The sequence below is a fragment of the Neovison vison genome, chromosome 7, assembly GCF_020171115.1.
Source record: "Neovison vison isolate M4711 chromosome 7, ASM_NN_V1, whole genome shotgun sequence".
NCBI lineage: Eukaryota > Metazoa > Chordata > Mammalia > Carnivora > Mustelidae > Neogale > Neogale vison.
In genome coordinates this window covers 102,462,567-102,483,844 of record NC_058097.1, presented here as the reverse complement: position 1 = coordinate 102,483,844, position 21,278 = coordinate 102,462,567, and the positions used below count along the sequence as shown (strand labels likewise).

The window sequence follows — 21,278 nt, the reverse complement described above, 5'->3', positions numbered from 1 at the left end:
ACTTTTAGTAGTACTGAGATGATGTCAGTTTCTCAGAGAAATCAGAAGAACCTATTGGTTATGAGATTTCCAATCTACACATAGAAGGGATGGGTTGTACATAAGCCTAGAAGGGGGTGGAAGGGGGTGGAGGGAAGCATACAGGATGGGCAGGAAAATCAAACATCAGAGAGGAACAAGGGGCATAACTGCATTATTCTAGATGAGTTCATTATAAAGTTCTATGCGTTGTTTTGATGAAGAGACTTTGTTGCTGTTACAAACAGAAAATTCTCCCACTATCTTTTCCTCTTATGTCTTACCTAGAACGGGAGATCAGGGGATATTTATGGAAGCACTAAAGCATGAAAAAGACAGCCAAGCCTTTTGGCTCTTTGGTTGAAAGGTCTGGAAGTGCAAAAGGAGCAGAAGGCAAAGGTTAGGGTTGGCTGGGCTTGATTTCCTCCGCTTAATAGGACAGTGGGACCTGACACACAGGAGCTGAGTTAAAAAGCGGGGAGGCCACAGAAGGACCTAAGAAGCTTCTGCCACAATTGGCGGATGAGTCAGACGGTATGAAGCTTGAGACCAGGGGAGGCCACAAGTTGAGAGAAGAGGAAGCAGGAATAATGGTAGCACTCAAAGAGGTGGCTTTGCCTCCACGGTGTTTCATCTCTCATTTACAGCTCTTCTGCAACAATCCCCTTACATGTGTTCAGGGAGGGCTGACACAAAATGATGAGCCCTGCAGTTCGCGCAGGATACAAGCCCCGCCCTTCAGTGAAGGTTGTGACACCCCACAGCCAAAGGAAAATTCCGACTCTGTTGATTAAGTGGGAACCGCATTTCTGCAGTTTTCCTGTGTCAGGAACCAGGCTGGGCACAGGGGCCAGGGCTGGGAAGGTTCTGAGACAGGTCGGCTGCTGAGCTTCTTAATTAGAAACAGGAATTGAGGGAAAAGCATACAATGCAGGGGGAAAGAAAATCTTACACACGCATTCATGAGAAGGGTTACCTCTGGGACACAGGCCAGGTCTGGAGCGGTGGCCAAAGGCACGCAGTCTAGCTTGTAATGGTCATATTAAGAGAATGCATTCCTGCGTTGTTTAACAAAAAACTGATCTTCAAAAAGTCTTATATTTAACAAGGGAACAGAGGGAGAGGTGGAAAGAAAAAGAGAAAGGAAGAAAAGATGAAAGACACAACCAACAGCCTAGGTCTCCTTGTAAAGGTCTTCCTGGATGCTGGAATCAGGCCACCCAGAGGGGTGGGGCTTGGAAGCAATGGAAGGCACATGGAGCAAATCACAAGGTAGGGGGGTAGGGTCCTAAACCAAAATTTCCTGGATCACAGGAGAAGGGAATGGAAGACACAACGGAATTCTGAGAGAAAACAGTGAAAAGAAAAAAGATCCCCAGGGAGTCCAAGCCCATAGGCCTGTCAGATTTAGGGTCCAGTTCTGCACTCTCACACAGAAAGGAGCAAATGCTGACTCCCAGGAAGGGCAGGGAAACTCATGCAACCTCGCTCCTCTTAGGTCTTGTCTACCAACCATGCCCTTGGTTGTGAAGAAATCTACTGCCCGGAAAATGGCAGAAGACGAAGAGAGCACTACATGTGGACCACCTACTCACCCTGCCCTGTCTCAAACTTTCCACCAATGCAGTTCCACCCCACCCCTAACTTGGCCCACCCAGTTGGCTCTTGAAATAGAATGGGACTTCCTGCCATACATGCAGGGGCTTCCCTGGGGATTTCCTCAGGGACAATCCCGGGGAAGGGTGGAGACCACCTCTTCTGGAAGGAGATGACCTCTGAGTCTGTGGTCCAATCTCCTGGGCTCAGGTAAGCCCCTAGGAAGGGCATCGCTCAGCTTAGCCGCAGGCGGGCAGCCCTTTAGCTTTCTCCCGGTTAGCCATCTCGTCTGCACGGTACCACCCTGGCCCCTTAGGGCTCTGCGGACGAAATGATCTGGGGTCCCCCTGAGGATGGGGGCGGAGAGCCCCTTCCAGAGATTAGGCGGGAGGCGCTGGGGGAGGGGAGCTGGGAGTGGGAGGAGCAGACAGTTACCTCATTGAAGCCCTCCTGCAGGACGTCCAGTAAGTTCCCCCGGGTCAGGCAGGCTAGCATTGTTCCTGCGGGGGGCTCTCCAGGCCAGGCAGCGGCCGCCGCCTCCTCCCTCCGCACACAAAGACTCTCCGCTCAGCTCCTTGGGATCTCTCCGGAGTCCCGCAGGCCACTTACTGGAAACCTAGACCCGAGCCAAACTAGCGCCTTCCACTGGGCATGCTCGCACCCGGCCTCCGCCGGAGGGTCCCGGCGCTGTTGCGGTTCCTATAGAAACAGCTGGGCGCGCAAAGGGTGGAGGGGCGCTGGCTGGCAGCCCCCGGCAAGGCGTGCGTAAGGGGGAGCACGGCGGGCGCGCGCGGGCGGGCTGGTGTGTGCGCGCAGCACACACACACACACACACACACACACACTCTCTCTTTTTCCCTCTCTCTCTCTCTCCGGGCAACACACATACACCAGGCTGGGGGCGGGCGTGTGTGCCTACACTGCAGACACATACACACCAGGCCCCCGGCGGGCATGCGGGTCTGTGCGCGCGCGCTGCGAACATCCACACACGTGAGCGCACACACATACACTCTTTGACACACCGGCGGGCGTGCCGGCGTGTGCCTGCGCTTGCAATCACACACGAGTTCACAAACCAGGCCTGCAGGCAGGCGTGCTGGTGTGAACGTACGCTACACACGCGCGCGCGCGCGCGCACACACACACACACACACACACACGTTCTGCGAATTTAAGGCCAAACGCTCCACCACAAAATGGGTGGGAAGGGGACTGAATCAGGATTTTTTCCCCCCAGACTAGCTGAAAACAGCAACCTTTTCCCATAAGAGGCCTGGACAGTGAGATTGAACTAAAGCGGGTGGGGGGTGGGGGGAGGATAGAGGGAACTTTAGTTATTAATAGTATTAGAACACATTTAACAGAAATAATAGGAAAGAAATACCTCTAGATCACAACATAAACATCAAGGGTAAACCAAGGATCACCAAGGTTTTACACACAAAAAAATGTATTTCTCTTAAAAATAACTGCGAAGGGGTGCCTGGGTGGCTTAGTTGGTTGAGCTACTGACTCATGATTTAAGCTCAGGTTAGGGTTAGGGTTAGGGTTAGGGTTAGGGTTAGAGTTAGGGTTAGGTCATGGACCTGGGATAGAGCCCCCACAACTGGCTCTCTGCTCAGCGGGAAGCCTGCTTCTCCCTCTCCCATTCCCCCTGCTTCTGTTCTCTCTCTGGCTGTTTCTCTCTTGGTCCAAAATCAAAAAAACCTTTAAAAAATATAAAAATAAAAGAAACAAATCTTTAAAATGATAGAATGAACAAAAAAATAACTGCTACAATGTAAAGCCCATATTTTTAGTCAGCTTTAAATGAATTAAATTGGTTTTAATTCAAATAAACACTACAGCTGGAGGGGATGGGCTAAATGGGTGGTGGGTATTAAGGAGGGCATTTGTTTTGATGAATGCTGGGTGTTATATGTAAGTAAAGAATCACTAAATTCTCCTGAAACCAATATTACACTATATGTTAACTAAAATTTAAATAAAAACTTGAAAAATAAAATAAATACTACAAAAATATCCTGGAACTTTTGAAAGAGTTAGGAAAAAGCTTCCCCAGATGAAACAGAGAGCTATTCCCCTCTGTTTCTAGTTATTCAAGTCACAGCCTTGATTATTTATTTTTAGGAATACTAGTCATTTGTACTCTCGGTGCACATTCTTGTTTCTATAGGAAACTGGAAGCTGAAAGAACACCCGTATTATATTACACCTCGTGATTCCAGATGGAGGGGAAGGCTTGACAGAATGGTAAGGCTCAAGAGAAGGTCAGGGCCTTGCCCAAGGACACAGATGATCAGTGACAAAGGCGGTTTGATGATCTAGGTCTCTACACTTAACGATTTTGCAGAAGGCCCAAATTCCTTCCACATATACTTACTGGCAACTTAGCAGGAAAAGTCAGAAATGGTTCTTTTCAACCTCATGACCTCCTCAGCTCCTCAGCTCACTAGACAAAAAGAAAATCCCTAGGGAGCACATCCAGAACTAGCAACATCTTGCCTGAAGGTCTAAAGCTGCTAAACACAAGGATACTTCTGAGAAGGACACACTTCCCACCCTACCCACCACCCCCTACCACAGCAAGCAGGAAGCAGAAGGCCCACAGAGGTGTTAAGTGGCTGCTGCTAATTGAATGCTGTGTATTCCATTCTGGCAAAGGCAGGGGAAAAGACATGGCACCAAATCAAACTGAACCTGATCAGCCCATGAGTCAGAAGAGAACAGTCCTGGGGTGCCTGGGTGGCTCAGTCATTGAGCTGTCTACCTTTGGCTCAGGTCATGATCCCAGGGTCCTAGAATTGAGCCCTGCATCGGGCTTCCTGTGCAGCCAGAAGTCTGCTTCTTCTGCCATTAAAAAAAAAAAAAGAAGAAGAAGAAGAGCACGGTCCTTCATAACTAACTGGGGAATTTAGCTGCCAAGAATTCCCCTTGCCATGACTGCAGCTCATGGTGTAATATGATCAGGTGAGTCACCAACCCATGTTCAAGTAACAAGGCCCTTTTAAAACAGAAGCATGAAACGTCTAACAAAATAAAATTGCATGCAACATATCTACACGCATAGTGATGCAAAACCAAAACACCCAGTTGGTGGGTCCCTGGATAGAGGATTCTGGTTGGTTGCTGGTCCAACATGCTTAGGACAGAGGAGAAAATACTGAAACATCAGAGGGAGGTCCTGCTGATAGTTACATGGCAAAAGGTCACTGTTTCTCAAAGAACAAATCCTTTATCAACATAAGACCTTTGAGCTCAATATTCCTAGGAAAAGAGTCATTAAATCACTGGATTTAAAGCTAAAAAAAAAAAAAAAAAAAGATATTTGACACACATGGAGGAATGAAGACTAGGATTGCTATTTACAGTCACTCAGCAAATCAATATGAGAGCTAAGATCTGAACCAAGCCCCTGATGCTTGGCCCTATGCTGTTTGCCCTGCATCTCACAGCATGCTGGAGGAATTAGAGGGAACGGTGGGGAACAGATACAAAATTTGCTATAGGGCATATGGCCCACAATTGCGCTATCCCCCAGAAGTCTATAATTATATCAACCACATATCCTACAGTAATGCTATGCCATAGGATTTTCTATGATGGAGAAAGTATTCTATCTGTGCCATCTAATCCACTGGCCACTAGCCACATGTGATTAGTAAGCACTTACAATGTGGCTGATGCAAAGGCAGGACTAAAATTTAAATAGCATTTAATTTTAATTCACTTAAATTGAGATAGTACCATTTCATAATATTCTGTGTCATTTTCCCCAAACAACTATTGAAATGTTCCAAAAATTATAATATTTTCACATATAGTCTGCCTCTCCCACTTGGAAAAAGGACAAAATTCCTGTTGGAGCATATAATCTCTAGGGGTTGGTTTTTTTTTTTTGCTCAGAAGATGCGCTCACCATATTTATCATGGCCTCCCTTACCAAGTAGCTCAGGTGAAGAACGAAGTGTTAGTTCTAAGCAGCACTAACATTTACTGTTCCCTCCATCTAACCCATCTTGCTCTGCTGTCATATCAGCCTAAGAGCTGGGAGGGTAAGTAGGTTAGCTTAAAAGAATCAGGAATAACTAGGACAATGATCTGCACCTTGTAGGGCTAGGACATGGGGAAACTGCGAGCCAGTCCAGGTAGCTGGAACCACTCCCAACACTGCTGGCTTGTCATTCACTCAGCCTATGAGGAGAGGCAAAGGGTCCAAACTAGCCACTCTGTGTATCTCTGCCATGCTACCTGATTTCTGGAATCAGACCAGACCTCCTCCATCCTGTATTATTTTAACAATAATGGCACGGATACTTCCCTCACCAACTAAAAGCTACCAAATATCTATAGATAACCATAATAATAGGAAAATTGAACTTCTACTATGTGCCAAGCCCTATACTAAGCACTTACATACATTAGCTCATTTGATGGTCACAATTACCATAAACAGAAGTGTTGGGTCCTTTGGGAGTGAGATGGATACAAAGCGCAGATCAAGCAAAGCTTTATTTCACGCCAAGCATTGAGAATCAAACTGACCAGCCAGGGCCATCTCTTGCAAAGAGGCAACCTCTTTCTGCCTTACAGACTAACTTTTAAGGTCAAAGGCCATGTGGTTGGGCCTGGCCACGCACAGGTGGCCAATGAGATTATAACACAGAGAAAGCTGCACAGTCCTGCTAGGTCACACATAAGTGACCAATTGAATTACAATTTACCCTATAGTAGATATTTGAACTAGCCTATCACCTTGGTCAGAATTGGCGCCCAAAAGGCACCCAAAGGGCAGGGCCCATACTCCTTGGTAGCTAGGGAGACAGTATGCGCCCCACTGATTGGATACCTCCACCTGGCCTGACCCACCCTTGTATTTGGGCTTTGTTACCTGGGACTGGTTTCCGGGACTTGTTTTTAAGTAAGTTCCCTGAGTAGGGGGCGGGCAGTGTCAAGATGGAGCTGCTCTGGCTAAATAGGCCCTTACATGTCGGGGGTTTTTATTATCCCCATTTTACAGATGAAGAAAGAGAGATCTGGCAGATAAGCAATTAGCTCCAGGTCCTATCGCTGCTAAGTGGTGAAGCTGAAGTCCAGGGTTTTTTTTGATTTGTTTTGTTTTTTAAGATTTTATTTATTTATTTGACAGAGAGGAAATACAAGTAGGGGAAGTGGAAGAGAGAGAAGCAGGCTCCCTGCTGAGCAGGGAGCCCATGCAGGACTTGATCCCACAAACAAGCCACCCAGGGCCCTAAAGTCCAAATTCTTAATCATTACACAACACTTATATAATGCTTGAGACATAGAAGGTACTCAGTAAATGTTCTTAGTTGAACATTTGAATGAATGAACGAGTGGAGGAAACTGGCAAACTCATTCATCACTCCTATAATACAGATAATAATATGATGGCCTAAGTAAGACTACGAGCTTTAAACAGAACCGTCATTCAGTGAAAATATTGACTGTGACTTTTCCCTGTATGGAAATGTGTGAAATCCACACCTGTGTCAATTTAATACATCTATTGTGGGCAATCATTCATGACGACAAAGAAGCAGAAAGGCAGTCTGAATAAACAGATAATTAAAATTATCAATGGAAATATTTTAAATGACTGAAATAATTTCTTAATCTTTTTCTGTTTTCACACACTGGCGAGTTTCTTGGCAGTAACATAAGTTTACGATTTCTACTGCATTTATCTTCAGAGATATCAGCATAAATGCCCACAAAAGAGCTCGCATCTATCAGCAAAGCCCCTCCCCCACGTTGTCCTGGCTCGTTTCTTGGCTTTTCTGCCAGCCTACACCCCTTAATCTTACTTAGTGCATTCATCTTCCCGCTCAAATGGTCAAGTGTTTTCAAACACTCCTTTTTCCTGTCAGATATAAATTCCTCGTGCCCCATTCTTAAGGCCCTCCCCCAAATTGTCTATGCTCAGGTTAGCAGGCCCCTCTCTGTCTCACATGTTCCCAGGGCTCACTTTCACCCCCATGCCTTCACGACTGTCCTTCAGCCTAGAAGGTCCCACACTTCTGCCACTCAGATCTTTACTAGTTCAAGTTCTGCTTCCTCCCAAAACTCCTCTGACCACTCTTGGTTTTCTGAAAATCAAGGCAGCTCAGATCTTAATCTGTCTCGAATACTCAAATCCTAGATAACCCATGGTTCATTCCTGTCCTTTTTTTCAGGTTTCTGCTCAAATATCACTTTTACCTGTTCAGCCTTCCTTGACCACCCTATTTAAAATGACAATACCCAGGGAACCTGGGTGTTTAAGTCAGTTAAGCATCTGGCTTTTGATTTCAGCTCAGGTCTTGATCTTGGGGTCCTGTGTTCAAGCCCTGCACTGGGCTTCAGACTGGGTGTAAAGCCTACTTAAAAATCAATCAATAGGGGCACCTGGGTGGCTCAGTGGGTTAAAGCCTCTGCCTTCAGCTCAGGTCATGATCCCAGGGTCATGGGATCGAGCTCTCTGCTCAGCAGGGAGCCTGCTTCCTCCTCGCTCTGACTGCCTCTCTGCCTACTTGTAATCTCTGTCTGTCAAATAAATAAATAAAATCGTTAAAAAAAATCAATCAATAAATAAAAGTAAATACATAAAATGACAGCACCCCTTCACCCAGGCACTCCCAAACCTCTTTGCCTACTTTATTTTTATTTTTCTTCCCAGCATTCATCACTGTCTTGTATTGTCTGTGTTTACTTGTTTGCTTGCTTTTAGTCAGTGTCTCCCTGCCCAGAATGTAAGGTCCATGAGAGCAGGGAATTTGTATGTTTTGTTACTGGTTTATCTCCAGAAAAAAAAAAAAATGTTTCCTGGCACATAGTAGATGCTCAGTAAATCCTGGCTGAACGAATGAGTATTCCTCTTTTTATAATTCAAAGGTCACAACATGTTCTATAGTATATCACTTAGCATATAAGTATAGTTAATTTAGAAGTATAAATCTTAGTCTCTTTCAGTGTATTTCCAAGACAAATATAAATAATTTCTGGTATCCTTCTATATTTTCATTATCCCCTTCACCGATGTCTTTTTTCATTAAATGTGTGCTAAATATCTTGAGTTCCTATTATATGTCATAATATGCCAGTTCCCATTCTTTTAGCAACAAAACTTAAGGAACTCACAGTTATACATAAATATACAAATATACAAAGAGGCAAGAAACAAGACTGAAAGAATAGTAAAAGGAAGACTAGTAAAACTGAGAATCCAATATTAGTATGTGGGGACAGAGTGTACAGGGTGAGTGTGATAGACTGAGTGGGAAGAAAAAGGGAAAAAGAGACAGAATGGTAAGAGCCTAGAGTGGGATGTTGCCAAAGTAATCACCAGATGCTAGTGCTTAATATAAACTGTACTTAAGCAGATATGCAAATACATTCTACATGAATTTTTGAAATTCACATCTTGAAATCACGTCACAAAAGTTATCTGCTGATTATCTTAAAGGTAAAAATTAGATTAAGACTAGCGACATCTGGTGGATATTTTGGAAGTGTCTCTTAAATTTCTTTACTATGTGAACACTACACAAGTCCTCACACCTCTGGATTGCCATTCATATGTTAGGGCTCCTAACTAGCTGGTTACTAACCACACTATCATGAAATAATCTTTCTGCAGGACCTAAGGTCTCATTGCAAGAGGCAGCCTGATTTCTACCAAGAACCCTTCAATCTCTCAGCTGATGACCCTCTGCCTTCTGGAAGATGTATATGTAATTTGACACCAGGATTCTTCTTTTAAAAGGTAACTTATTACTTAAAATGTTCACGTCCTTTGACCTATGGATTCCACTTCTGGAAACCAACCCTAAGAAAAAAGTCTTAAATGAGGAAATCAATTTGTTACTTACAATGGGGGAGGGGAAACTAAAAGTCCAATAAACAGAAAAATTGTCAAGAAAAATATGCTTACCAGACATTAGTAACCATAATAAAAACATTTTTGAAAGATTTATTTATTATTTATTTGAGAGAGAGAATGAGCATAAGGAGGGAGAGGGATAGAAGCAGACTCCCCACTGAGTGTGGAGCCTAACGTAGGGCTAGAGCTCATGACCCTGAGATCATGACCTGAGCCAAAATCAAGAGTAGGATGTTTAACAAACTGAGCTACCCTGACACCCCTTGACTCTTGCTTTTTTTAAAACTAAGGTTTTTTTGTTTGTTTTTTTTTTAAAGATTTTATTTATTTATTTGACAGGCAGAGAGGCAGGCAGAGAGAGAGGAGGAAGCAGGCTCCCTGCTGAGCAGATAGCCCGATGCGGGGCTCGATCCCAGGACCTTGGGATCATGACCCGAGCCGAAGGCAGAGGCTTTAACCCACTGAGCCACCCAGGCGTCCCTAAAACTAAGTTTGTTAATATGAAATTGTTAAAATATTTGTTTTAGGGGTGCCTGGGTGGCTCAGTCGGGTTAAGCATAGGGCTCCCTGCTTCTCCCTCTCCCTTGGCCCCTCCCTACTGCTCAAGCTCTCTCCCTCTTTCTGTCTCTCTCTCTCAAATCAACAAAATCTTTAAAAATAAATAAATAAATAAAATCATGGTTTGTAGTAATTCCCAAATGCTCTACAATTAGCATGCATTATTTCTATAACAGACATTATTTAAATCTTTCAAACTGTATACATTCTGATTAATTGCCATAATTTTTCAACTTCTCCCTGATTTTATTAATAATGAATCAAGGGAGCTAGAATTTCTACAAGAAGGGGAAGCAAGAAAAGAAAGCAAATATATGACAATTTTGTTCCAGGATCTGAGTCTTGATGGAGAAATCCCCCAGTTGTGGAACTGTACCAAAATTCCATTAATGTCATCACACTCCTTTCAACAGTACACCAGAAACTTACAGAGGGCTCTGCTGGCATCAGGGAGTTACAGAGTCTCCTAACCACTTGAGTCCCCATCTTCGGAGTCCCTAGAAAAGCCGGATCAGGGCCACCTTAAAATAGGAAGAGGGACAATGTACAAAAATACTGGACAAGAAAAAAAATTCCAAAGCTAAACCAATCTACTAGTGTCAGGCCCCTGCCCCGAATCTATCAATTTATGTCATCTACAAGTTTCAGAAATGGGACCCTGGTCAGAAGGAAATCCAGCCAAAGATATAACCACAACAGCGCTATCCCAGGAGTATTTTAAAAACTAGCCACTTAGACTTAACAGTAATAAAGGAAAGACCAATGCTTCCCTATCAGTCAAGCATGAATGCATTTTCCCTCCTCCCTAAGACAATCAATCAATGACCACAGTAAGAATTCTGAAGACAAGACAAATAAATACTGGGAGTTCTGCTTATAGCATGCACTTCCATTCATCCTCAGGAATTCCATTTTAACCTAGAAGGACTGTATCGGTATTTTAAAGCAGAAATTTTTACATAGCACTTTAAGTCTACAAAGTGTTATCACCTACATCATTGAATTTGACCATCATAGTAAACCACCGTTGGAAATAAAGTTCACGGTATTCCGTCCCAGCTAATAGTAAACAGGCTAGGGAGTTACTTCGCCAATTAGTAGTGGAAGAAGTTTTCTAGCCACTTCTTCCAAGTCAACTTGCACTAGGTCTGTGCCAGAGAACAGGCCGGGAAAATGATGATAATGATGATTAGGGCAGCTTACATTTGACTACACACTATGTACAGTTCCAAGTGTTTTAAATACTCACAAACGTTCTATGAAGTCGATACTATGATTACCAACTGTTTTGTGCTGTGATTCCATTTTCACGAAGTACTATGTCCGTCTTAAGGAATCGCCCCTCTAAGGGATAAATCAAGGGCCATCGGTATTTGGGGAGGATGGCATACAGACTGAAAGGGCACGTCTCCAAGCTCTGAAAGTCTGAATCAGGAACTGCAGCCTAAGAACCTGTAAGGCTCAGAACCTGAAACTTCCGCCTCCTTCTTTCCAGCGACGCCCCCACCCCCACCCCTCCGTGTGTCCCCCTTTCTTATCTGGATACTCAGCCAGTGGTAAGTATATTTTCCAGGCACGTCCCCTCTGCTCTCCCCACCCCCAACACACACACATTTCAGCACCTACCTCTTAAATCCTCGGTGCATCTGGTTCAGCATCTCTGCCCCCCCCCCACGCCCTTCTGAGCTCGGCCTCCTCCTGACACAGCGTCGCCGCTGCGTTCCCGATGCCATGGTGACGCGAGGCCGGCCCCCGCCCGGCCCCGCCCACCTCCCCGCCGGCGCGAGCCAGCCCCGGACAACCGAGGCCCCGCCCCCTGCCAGGCTGGCTCCGCCTCCTAAAGGCCCAGACCGCCTCCCCAGCAGGCCTTGACCCCGCCTCCTGCCTCCTTGACCCGCCTCCTGCGGGCCGACTCGGCCCCCCAAATGCCAGGACTGGCCCAGGGAGCTCCGCCTCCTGCAGATGCAAACCCGCCTCCTGGGCGTCCAAACCATAACCCGGCTCTGCCCCAGCCAAAGCCTGCGGGGTCCAGCGCGGAGTGTCGGGATCTCCTGGTTGCCCTCAGGCTGAGCGAGACCTGCTTCTCTGACGTAGAGCCGGCAGACCCCCACCCCGGAAAACGCACCAGCCACGTTCCTTCTGCGATTTATTCATCCTAGCGGCTCCGCACCTGCGAGAGCCCACAGTCCAGCCAAGGGGAGTTTCCGGGCCGTGCAGTGGTGTCAGGGACTTGTACTGGTAACCCACGGTCAGCCTCAGCCCCTGGCCTCGTTTGTCTGTCTGGCTTCTGGCACCCTTGACCCCAGCCACCGAGGGAACTGCCCAAGCCAGCTCTGGGGACTGTGCGCAAGAGTCGGGATGCTTTCCCAGAGCACCTGTCCTTCTTCAGCTTGGGCGTTTAAGGTGTGTAGAAGAGACACCCTTAAATTAATCCCAACAAAACCAGCTCAAGTGCTGGGGCAACCTTCCTAATCAGTGCTTTTCTTGAAAGCAGGAGCCAGGGTAGGGGCCAACAGACTTCCGGCAGCTCCTCCTAGCCCCCGTCATTTTGTGGAACTCCGTCCACCCCCGGCTAGCCCCAATACAACTCCAAGCTAATGGTGGCAAAGAAGACAATAGGCTTAGGGAAGGGGGCAAGACTGGGAGCACTCGCAAGGGCTCTGGAGTTCTTGAAAACGCGGCAGCCATCGCTGGGGTGCCAGCCACTTCCCCAGGGCAGATTCTCCCCAGGGGTGAAGGGATGGAAACAGGTCCGTCCTCCCCAGCGCTCACACTAGGGTCCCGTTCTTGCTGTCATAGCGCGGTGTGGCCTGGGGGAAGCGGAGGGTGGCGTACTGCGTAGCATTTTCTGACTGCAGGTGTTTCACCTCCCGAGCAGAGCGCGGCTGGGTGGAGCTGCACACTTGAATGTCTGCATAATGCAAGCTGCTCTCCTTCAACCTGAGGCCTTGACTCCGCTCCTGAGTCGCCGGCTTCTCGAACACCTGTTCATAAATAGGTCCTCTTGTGTCATGGGCCTGCAAGAGACGGACAGCATTAAGGGACATTCTTGGCTTGCTTTTGCCTCTCACCCACAAAGCGGGGCCAGTGATTCTGATGTCCCTTCGCTTGGCTCCTTGGAGGGGCAGAACCAGCAAGTTCTGGTTGAAGATAAATGAGATGTGTGGCAGGGTGTAAAAGCTGAGTCCTCAGATCCCCGGTGGGAGCAGCCCCCTGGAAGGGGCAGAAGCCGGTCATTACCTTTACACCATTCTGCTGCTGCTGCTGCTGCTGCTGCTGCTGCTTCGGGGCCCGTCTTGCTTGGCTTCCTAAGAGGAAGAAACCCAGCTTAAATTCATTCTCTTTTCCTTGTCTCTACTGAGATTGCCCTCTTCGAATCTTAAACTATTACGGTGGGCTTCTAACTAATCTCATGCCTCGGCTGGCACCTCTTTCACTGCTGCCCTTCCCACATCCAGACTCCTGTCATGCTCTGCGCCTAAGATCTTCCATCCTCATTTTTCACCGGCGCCTAACATAGTGCAGCAGGTACATGTTGAGAGCCCTTTATATGCCAAGCTGTGTGGCACGTTCTGGGGCTAGAAGGAGGAGCAAACGATTTCCTCTGCCTCAGGGAGCTTACAGTCTACTATACAGACTATTCCTACAGTGCTCAGCCACACCAAACAGTCAATCAACTCAGCCCCTTGTTTCCTTTCTCTTTCTTCCTTTCTTCCCCTTCTTTTCTCTTCTCTCCTTCTTTCCTTCCTTCCTTCCTTTTTCTTTCTTTCTTTCTCTTTCTGTTCTTTCTTCTACATGAGGTAATGGCACTACCCACCTTTTTCTTCTCTGCTCCTCATCCAGCTTGAGGACTTGCTACTGTTCCCTCGACATTGGTGTTTTCTCCCATTCTCCTACTGTATGAGTGTGAAACTTACAGCACTGGTAGATTGCATCGCATTTACTTGTTTATGTGTAAATAAGTCTCTTAAACTTGATTTTGAGCTCTTCGAGGACTGAGACCGTGTGTCCTTGTGCCTCTCTTGCCTCCTTGGGACCCAGCAGAGTGCCCCACATACACTGTAAGTGCTCAGTTAATTTTTGCTGGGTGAATGAAAGAACGCACAACCAACCTTGCCACTCTAAGATAATGGAAAGGATGGGACCCAGCTTTTCAGAGCTGGTCTGGAAACCCTGAAGATTTTCTCTGGTGTACTATCTCCCTTTACCCCTTCCAAGGCTACTTCTCTTTTTCATTCTTATGCCCTTTCCAAAAACACCGGTTCTAGCGTCTTCTCTTCTCTAATTCAACCACTCTGAGCCCCCATCCCCAACACCCAGTTACCCGTTTTCTTTTTCCTCTGGGAAGTTGATGGGCAGCTCCTGTGAAAAGAAACACAGGTCACCCACGTGTTAGAGTCCTGGCCTCAATCTTCTCACCTTCATCATTTGTTCTGTGGTCTCCGTAACATTCTAGGATGACCCTCTCCCTTCCCTCAAAGATTCACCCTAAGTCAGCCTGAAAGCATTTATCAAGGGTACCACATCTCTCCCACAAGGATGGTTCTGGAAGGTGGAGTGGTACAACTGACATAACCAAACCCAAAATACAGCCTCAGGCAACCAGACACAACATGCCAGGGATATAGCTGGGTTGAGGGCTATTCTGGGATTGTCTAACAGGCTAATCCCAGCAGAGGGCAAGGGAAACCTGCCAAATAATGGGATATTCCTGGATTCAGAGACCCTCTTGCTGCCGCTTTGGTGTTTTTTTTTTTTTTTTTTTTCTTCAGGGTCTCTGCCAACATGGGGTTCTCACTCTGGGAGTCACAGAAGCTGCCACAATGAGGGCTAACAAGTTAGGACCCCTCAAAGCCCTTTTCTAGCAGGTGATCTCCCTCCCTGCTTCCCTGTCCTTGTTTTTAATTAACAGAGAAAGTGAGAGATATTTAACCTTTAACACACACAGCACAGGGAGCTCTGAATTTGGTGAGTGACTCAGCTACCTTGTCCTCGCTGCAGGACAGACCTTATTTCTGAGCTGTAGGACAGACTCATTTCGGAACCTCTGGGGTCCCCGGTGGAGCCAGTGTGTCTACGTGATTGTCAGCTGCGTGATGGCCAGAGAAAAACACTTGTCTGAGGAAATAGGCTGAATAGTTTGGGGCTTACTCCGGATGCTTTTTCTTGCTATTACATTTCCAAACTCTCACCGGAGCCAACCCTGTCTGTGTGACTTCTGTCTCCATAAGGAAATTTCCTCCTTTTGCTAACTCAAAAGAAAGAGAGAGAGAGGAAAGGAAACTTCTAGATCATGTCTATTTTACTACTGTGGGAAAATCATGATTTTCCCACTTTGTATTTGACAAAGGCTTGTGTTTTGGTTTGATTTTTGGTTTTAATGCAGCTTGCTGAGTTGAGAGCAGATAGAATTACCATCTGAAGTTTACAGGTGGTTCAGAAGAAAAGCTGTGAAACCACTTCTAGGTCTTTCTACTCCTTCTTCTTCCGCATTTCCTTTTCTTTCTATCTTTCTTTCTTTCTCCCGCCTTCCCTCCCTCCCTCTTCCTTCCTTCCTTCCTTCTTTTCTTTTCTCTTTCTTTCTCTCTCTCTTCCTTCCTTTCTTTCTTTTTTCTTTACCTCACTCAAGTCATAGCCTTATCCTAGCCTTTAATTTCGTGTCCCTTGTTGCCACTGTTCTCCTACTTACTTTACTTAAATGGATGAAGAGAACATAAATTCTAACGCCACAGATTTGGGCGGCCCTATTTTAGTGAATGGAGGCCTGTTCCCAAGTCAGATGCTATACAATGCCTGGACACAACCTAAATGGAGTATTCTGGTAGACTCATAGTTGATAGGATTTGATTTTTAGCTCAGAGTTCAGAACACGAGATGGGCACTTTCCGATATTGGTAGTATGAATAAAAATTGGCTCAATTTTCCTGGAATGCAATTGACAAGAAGTATAAGGAAGCCTAAACATAAAGTGTGTACCCTCTGATGTAGCAATTCCATGTCCTAAGAAGTAAGCAGGCACAAATATGGATGCTTGTTGCAGGATTATTTACAATTGTAAAGAACAGTAAACATCCTTTACATCCAGTATCGGGAACTGACTAATAAAGGACATCTCCACTAAAGGGACCATTGTACATCCATTTAAGAAACATGTTGGAAGAACATCTAATAGCATGGAAAATCTTACTCTTTAAGTTAATAAGAGGATAATAAGGCAAGTTTTGGGATAAAAGCTATGCACCTAGGTATTTCAAAAGGATTACATGAGGTGACCTTTCTGAGTCATTGGCTGTGTGGGGTAGGGTGGCCTGAGCCGGGGGTTCTATGCTGAGATGCTTCAAAGCCTTGTTGAAAATGTTTGGATTCCCATGAAGGCCCACTCTGCCTCAGTTTATCAGGAACTGGGGTGAGGGGCTTCACCGTATATAAAATCAGGATTGCTGATAAAAGATAAAGCTTTGAAAGCTTGGAGTCCTGCACCTGCGCATGGTCATCCCTGATCAGCTTTACTAGGACTCCGCATCAGGTGGAACGTCAGTCTGGCTGTGACTCTCAGCCAGCTCTGTTGGGGGGGTACACGGAGCATTGCTGTACACTCTGTACACTCGTAGACATGTTGTTTCCTTTGTGGCATGGATAAATGTAACTATGAGGTACACCAAAAAAAAAAAAAAAAAGGGATTACATGGAAATAGACTAAAATGTTCTCGTCATTTATGGTTACTATAAATATATTTAGAATATTTTTATATTTTTAAAAGATTTTATTTATTTATTTGACAGACACAGATCACAAGTAGGCAGAGAGGCAGGCACAGATAGGGGGGAAGCAGGCTCCCTGCTGAGTGGAGAACCCAATGCGGGGCTCGATCCCAGGACCCTGAGATCATGACTTTAGCCGAAACCAAGAGTCGAACACTTAACTAACTGAGCCCCCCAGGCACCCCTTGTCCGACTATTTATTTTAAGAAGGAAAAAAATTGTTTTGGTTGGAATATTGGGGGTGGTGTTTCTAGCCAGGCTCTAGAGTCAGACAGACTAGCTGTATGACCAGCAAGTTTTTAGCTTCCTCAGGCTTTCATTTTCTTATTAATAAAATGAGGATAACAGTAGAGCCTAAACCCCATGAACTACTGGAGGTATTATGTTAAAAAAATGTAAAATACTCATTTAGGTGCCTGACATATGATGAGCATCAGTAAAAGCTGGCTGCTATGATTCAACACCACTAGAGGAAGAACTTACAAAAATGAAGACTGTGAAAACTTTGAACAAAGGAAGTGAGAGAACCTGTGACACCCTTTCTGCAGAAATTCTTGGATGTCGGGGTGCCTGGCTGGCTCAGTTGGATGAGTACCCAACTCTTGATTTCGGCTCCGGTGATGATCTCAGGTCATGGAGTCAAGCCCTCCGTCAGGCTCTTCATTCAGTGCAGTCTGCTTTCCCTCCATCCTTCCCCTCATCACACTCTCCTTCTCTCTCTCTCTCTCAAATAAATATTTGAAAAAAAAAAATTCTTAGATATCCCTAAGTGTCCTATGTCTATGGGACATCTCAGAGTTTAAAAAAGTACCCCCCTCCCCGTCCTGATAACATTCTGAGAATCTCATTATTGTTCCCATTTCACAGATGGGCCAACTGAGGACCTAGAATTTTGGTTTCTTACTCAAGAAGGCAGGAGCCAAATTTCCCATTATCACTATGTCTTCTGTACCTGTCATTATACCTGGCACATATAGGCATTCAATAAAATATTTGTTTAATAAATGAATGAGTAGTAAGAACAGGACTGGAATCCAATGTACCGATTCCAAATCACATGGGCTTTTCAATGTCCCTTATCTATTTCTCTAAATATAAGGATGATTTTTTTCATGAGCAAGACATCCTCAAGACTGATCCAGGCATGGAAGGTATAGATAAGAAAACAGCAAACAAGATAAAACCAGATGGGGGGTTTAGAGTGATTTACACTTCTGGGAAAGAACAGGTAAAACACTACAAATAAATTATTGTGAGGCTTTCACATATCCTCTGCTCTTCAATTCTATGATCTGAACAACATAGGTCATGTTATCTATATTGTATACATGAAGAAAAAGAGAAGTTATAGGACTTGCCTAAGGGCACACAGTAAGTAAATGTGGAAGCTGTATTCAAATAGTCCTTGGGCGTTCTCCGTCACCCTACTCCTGCCCTTTTAAATGACATTGCTCCAAAGTCGATTTGCTTGATTTGGGAGGCAATATTATGTAGTGGTTGAAAGCACAGGCTCTGAAGTCCGAAGGGCCTGGGTTGGAATGTTCGTTTGTTTGCTCACTGGCCATGTGACCTGGGACAAGTTAACTTCCCTGAGCCTCAGCTTCTCAGCTGTTTGAAACAGGACGAGTAAGGCCACCTCCCTCCCTCATAGCATCATTGGGAAGAGATTGTTTGAAAAGTGCCCGGAGGGTAGTAAGCTCTGGTAGAAAGATGATTATCCTCCGGGGAAGAAAGGAAAGCAGAGGAAGACGAGAGAACCCATGCCAATTCACCGTTCTGGCCCTACCCTGGCCCCTCCACAGTCAGCAGGCTTGGCTGTGTTTTCTGAAGCTTTCTGAAAGGAGGGAAGACAGGAAGAGGTAATGCTCTGGTGGGGCACCCGGAGATGTGCCAGACAGAGGGAGGTGGCAGTGGGAGGGCAGTCGAGAACTATCAGCAGGCTTTCTCTTACTCCCTGGGCCTCCACGTCCACCGACAGAGACCTTCCCCTCTACCCCCAGCCCCTACTCACCAGCTTCCCGCGCAGCAGAGCTGGTTTCCCATGGTGCTCTGTCTCTGAGGGAGCCCAGCTGTTTTCTACGTGTAGAGGCTGGTGTATTTCCTGGTTCCTGGTTCAGCTTTCAATAGCTGCTCCCAGTGAGTCTCTGTCAGTGTCAGATTTCAACCTAGCAGGTTGGACTTTGGAAGCCACCTGCTGGAGTGATTCCCAGGTGACTTGCTCCCAGACAAAGGGTAGAGGAACACACATGGGTTCCAGGTGAGAACCATCTCACCTTCGGGATTTGGAGCTGCTTTGATGAAGCCATGAACTTTGAGCTTCAGGCTTCAGTGAAAAGAAACGTGAGATAGAGAAGAGCTCTGGGTTTCCTTAGGAAGTGTTTTCTCTACTACCTCACAGTCATTGAAATATATCTTCTATAATGGAATGAAGAGTCTTAACTTATGTTTCCCCAGCACTACTCAGGTTTAATGGAGTTTCACTTTCAACATGACCAGTATCAGTTTCTTATTATCCCTGTCTAGAATCTGGGTTTGAATACTGGAGTCTCTTGGAAACTTAAATTTGGGGACATGGGTTCCTTTTATATTCTCCCTTGCTTTTGGAATTAATGTGGGCAAATCACTTTTATCTACGAGGGTGAAAGAGAGGTCTCAACTCATTGCCTAATCCCCTTTCTGGTCAAAAAATCATATGATTCTACGATTGGAATGGCCTCAGCACTTCCTGACCACTTACTTCCTCATGCCCAGTACAGAACTACGGAAGCTCCACTCCCACAATCCAGCTTCTCCTTCCAGCCCCCCAACGTCAGACGCATTCCACTCTCTCCAGTGAGTAAGCTGCAGATGAGAAAATCCCTCTGTAGAAACTATGGGCTCTGGGAGAATCTGTGAAACCTGCCGGGTTCACGTGGGAAGCTTTCACTAAGTCCTAGCTACTGTTACTGCTTCTTGTTCTCAGCTACTTGCTGGATGGCAAAGCATCTACTTTACTATTTTGTGCTGGATCATCTCACTAGCCTCTTGCTTCCTGGTTATGCTTCTGCCCAGCAATTCCTTCTGTATTCTACCATTAACTGTATTCTTTTCATCCTGATAACCCAAACATCCTAGCCTGGCATTCAAAGCCCTCCCCAATCTGGTTCCTTTTCAGCCACATTCCTCTAATATAAAGGAAAACACCAAAGAGATTTTATGAACAGAAACTCCAGGGTGCCTGGGTGTCTCAGGGGGTTAAGCCTCTGCCTTTGGCTCAGGTTGTGATCTCAGGTTCCTGGGACTGAGCCCTGCATCAGGCTCTCTGCTCAGCAGGGAGCCTGCTTCCCCCTCTCTCTCTGCCTGCCTCTCTGCCTACTTGTGATCTCTCTCTCTCTAATAAATAAATAAATAAATAAATAAATACATCTTAAAGAAAGAAAGAAAGAAACTCCAAAGCAATCAATAGTGTATTGTGGTACCCAGAAAGCCTGATACATCTTAAGCAGCATTCATGGAATTCTAGAGTGATAAGCAAGGGTACTGATGATTCCAGTAAAGTCTGTTCCAGTCAGCCTGTGACTGAAACAATAATTTTACGTCTACATGTTGAATTTCAAGTTACATTGTCAAAAGGCAGTGTGTTCAAGAGAAAGTTGTCTAAGCGATAAGTGATTTGGAAAGTCCTAGGAGCACCTGGCTGGTTCAGTGAATAGAGCATGCAACTCTTGATCTCAGGATCATGAGTTTGAGCCCCACATTGGGTATAGAGATTACATAAATAAATAAATAAACAAATAAACAAACTAAAAAAAAAAAAAGTCCTATAGAATATGGTTAAAAGAATTAGGTATGTTTACTTAGGAAAGAGAAGCCTTAAGGGGATGGGATGGTTATTTTAAAAAATCTTCAAGGGACTCCAAAGTGAAAGATGGATTGCATTGATTTTTTTGGACATAACTAGACCAGTGAGCAGAGGTTACTAAAGTGAAGATTTGGAGTTAACAGAAGGAAGAATTTGTAAGAAATACATCCAAAAAGTTCTGATGAAGAACTGCCAACAAGAACTTAGGAAGTTCTAAGTTCTCTGTCACTTAAAATGTCCCAAGAGGAAGTTGACTAATAGTTGTAAAAGAATTTGAGTGGTATGGTGATATGTACTAAATGAGAAGTTTCAATTTTTTTTTTTCCTAGCTAAGGAACCCTCTCTTTGAAATAAAGCTCGCATAAAAATAACAATTCCAAAATAGATCAATGGAAGTTGTTCTGGTTGAAGTCCAAAGAGGAGCCTTTCTAGTTTCTTTTTCTTCTCAGTTAGATTAAGGTTCTTGAGAGTAGACAATAAAAGATCATGTTTTTTAAAAATCTGTGTTTAGGGGTCCCTGGGTGGCTCAGGGGGTTAAAGCCTCTGCCTTTGGCTCAGGTCATGATCCCAGGGTCCTGGGATCGAGCCCTGAATCGGGCTCTCTGCTCAGCAGGGAACCTG

The 21,278-nt window shown here is 45.4% G+C and overlaps 2 protein-coding genes, 1 long non-coding RNA gene and 1 pseudogene across 6 annotated transcripts in view; 2 read left to right on the top strand and 2 right to left on the bottom strand.

Moving 5' to 3' along the window:
- DIXDC1 (DIX domain containing 1) overlaps nt 1–11,758 on the bottom strand; it is a 73,150-nt gene extending 61,392 nt beyond the window's left edge. For 2 of the 4 annotated variants that reach the window (XM_044257804.1, XM_044257807.1), the window contains exon 1: nt 2,050–2,236. In XM_044257804.1, coding sequence (XP_044113739.1) covers nt 2,050–2,109 — 60 coding nt within the window. In that variant the 5' untranslated portion in view covers nt 2,110–2,236. Of the gene's footprint in view, nt 1–2,049; nt 2,237–10,483; nt 10,576–11,680 lie in introns of those variants that run through there. The other 2 variants (XM_044257805.1, XM_044257806.1) reach the window with 2 other exon arrangements.
- On the top strand, nt 1,708–17,519 carry LOC122912276. Its single transcript, XR_006385596.1, has 4 exons — nt 1,708–1,824; nt 3,794–3,870; nt 9,254–9,379; nt 17,229–17,519. It is a non-coding gene; the product is annotated as an uncharacterized LOC122912276 (long non-coding RNA).
- Nucleotides 12,184–19,923, bottom strand: C7H11orf52 (chromosome 7 C11orf52 homolog). The gene is made up of 4 exons (XM_044257810.1): nt 18,828–19,923; nt 14,379–14,416; nt 13,295–13,362; nt 12,184–13,071 (listed from the first exon to the last, which is right to left on the bottom strand). The coding sequence occupies exons 1-4, from the start codon at nt 18,857–18,859 to the stop codon at nt 12,823–12,825; spliced, it is 387 nt and encodes a 128-aa protein (XP_044113745.1). The 5' UTR covers nt 18,860–19,923; the 3' UTR covers nt 12,184–12,822.
- LOC122912275 lies at nt 15,612–16,755 on the top strand (annotated as a pseudogene).
- Nucleotides 19,924–21,278: the final 1,355 nt, after the last annotated feature.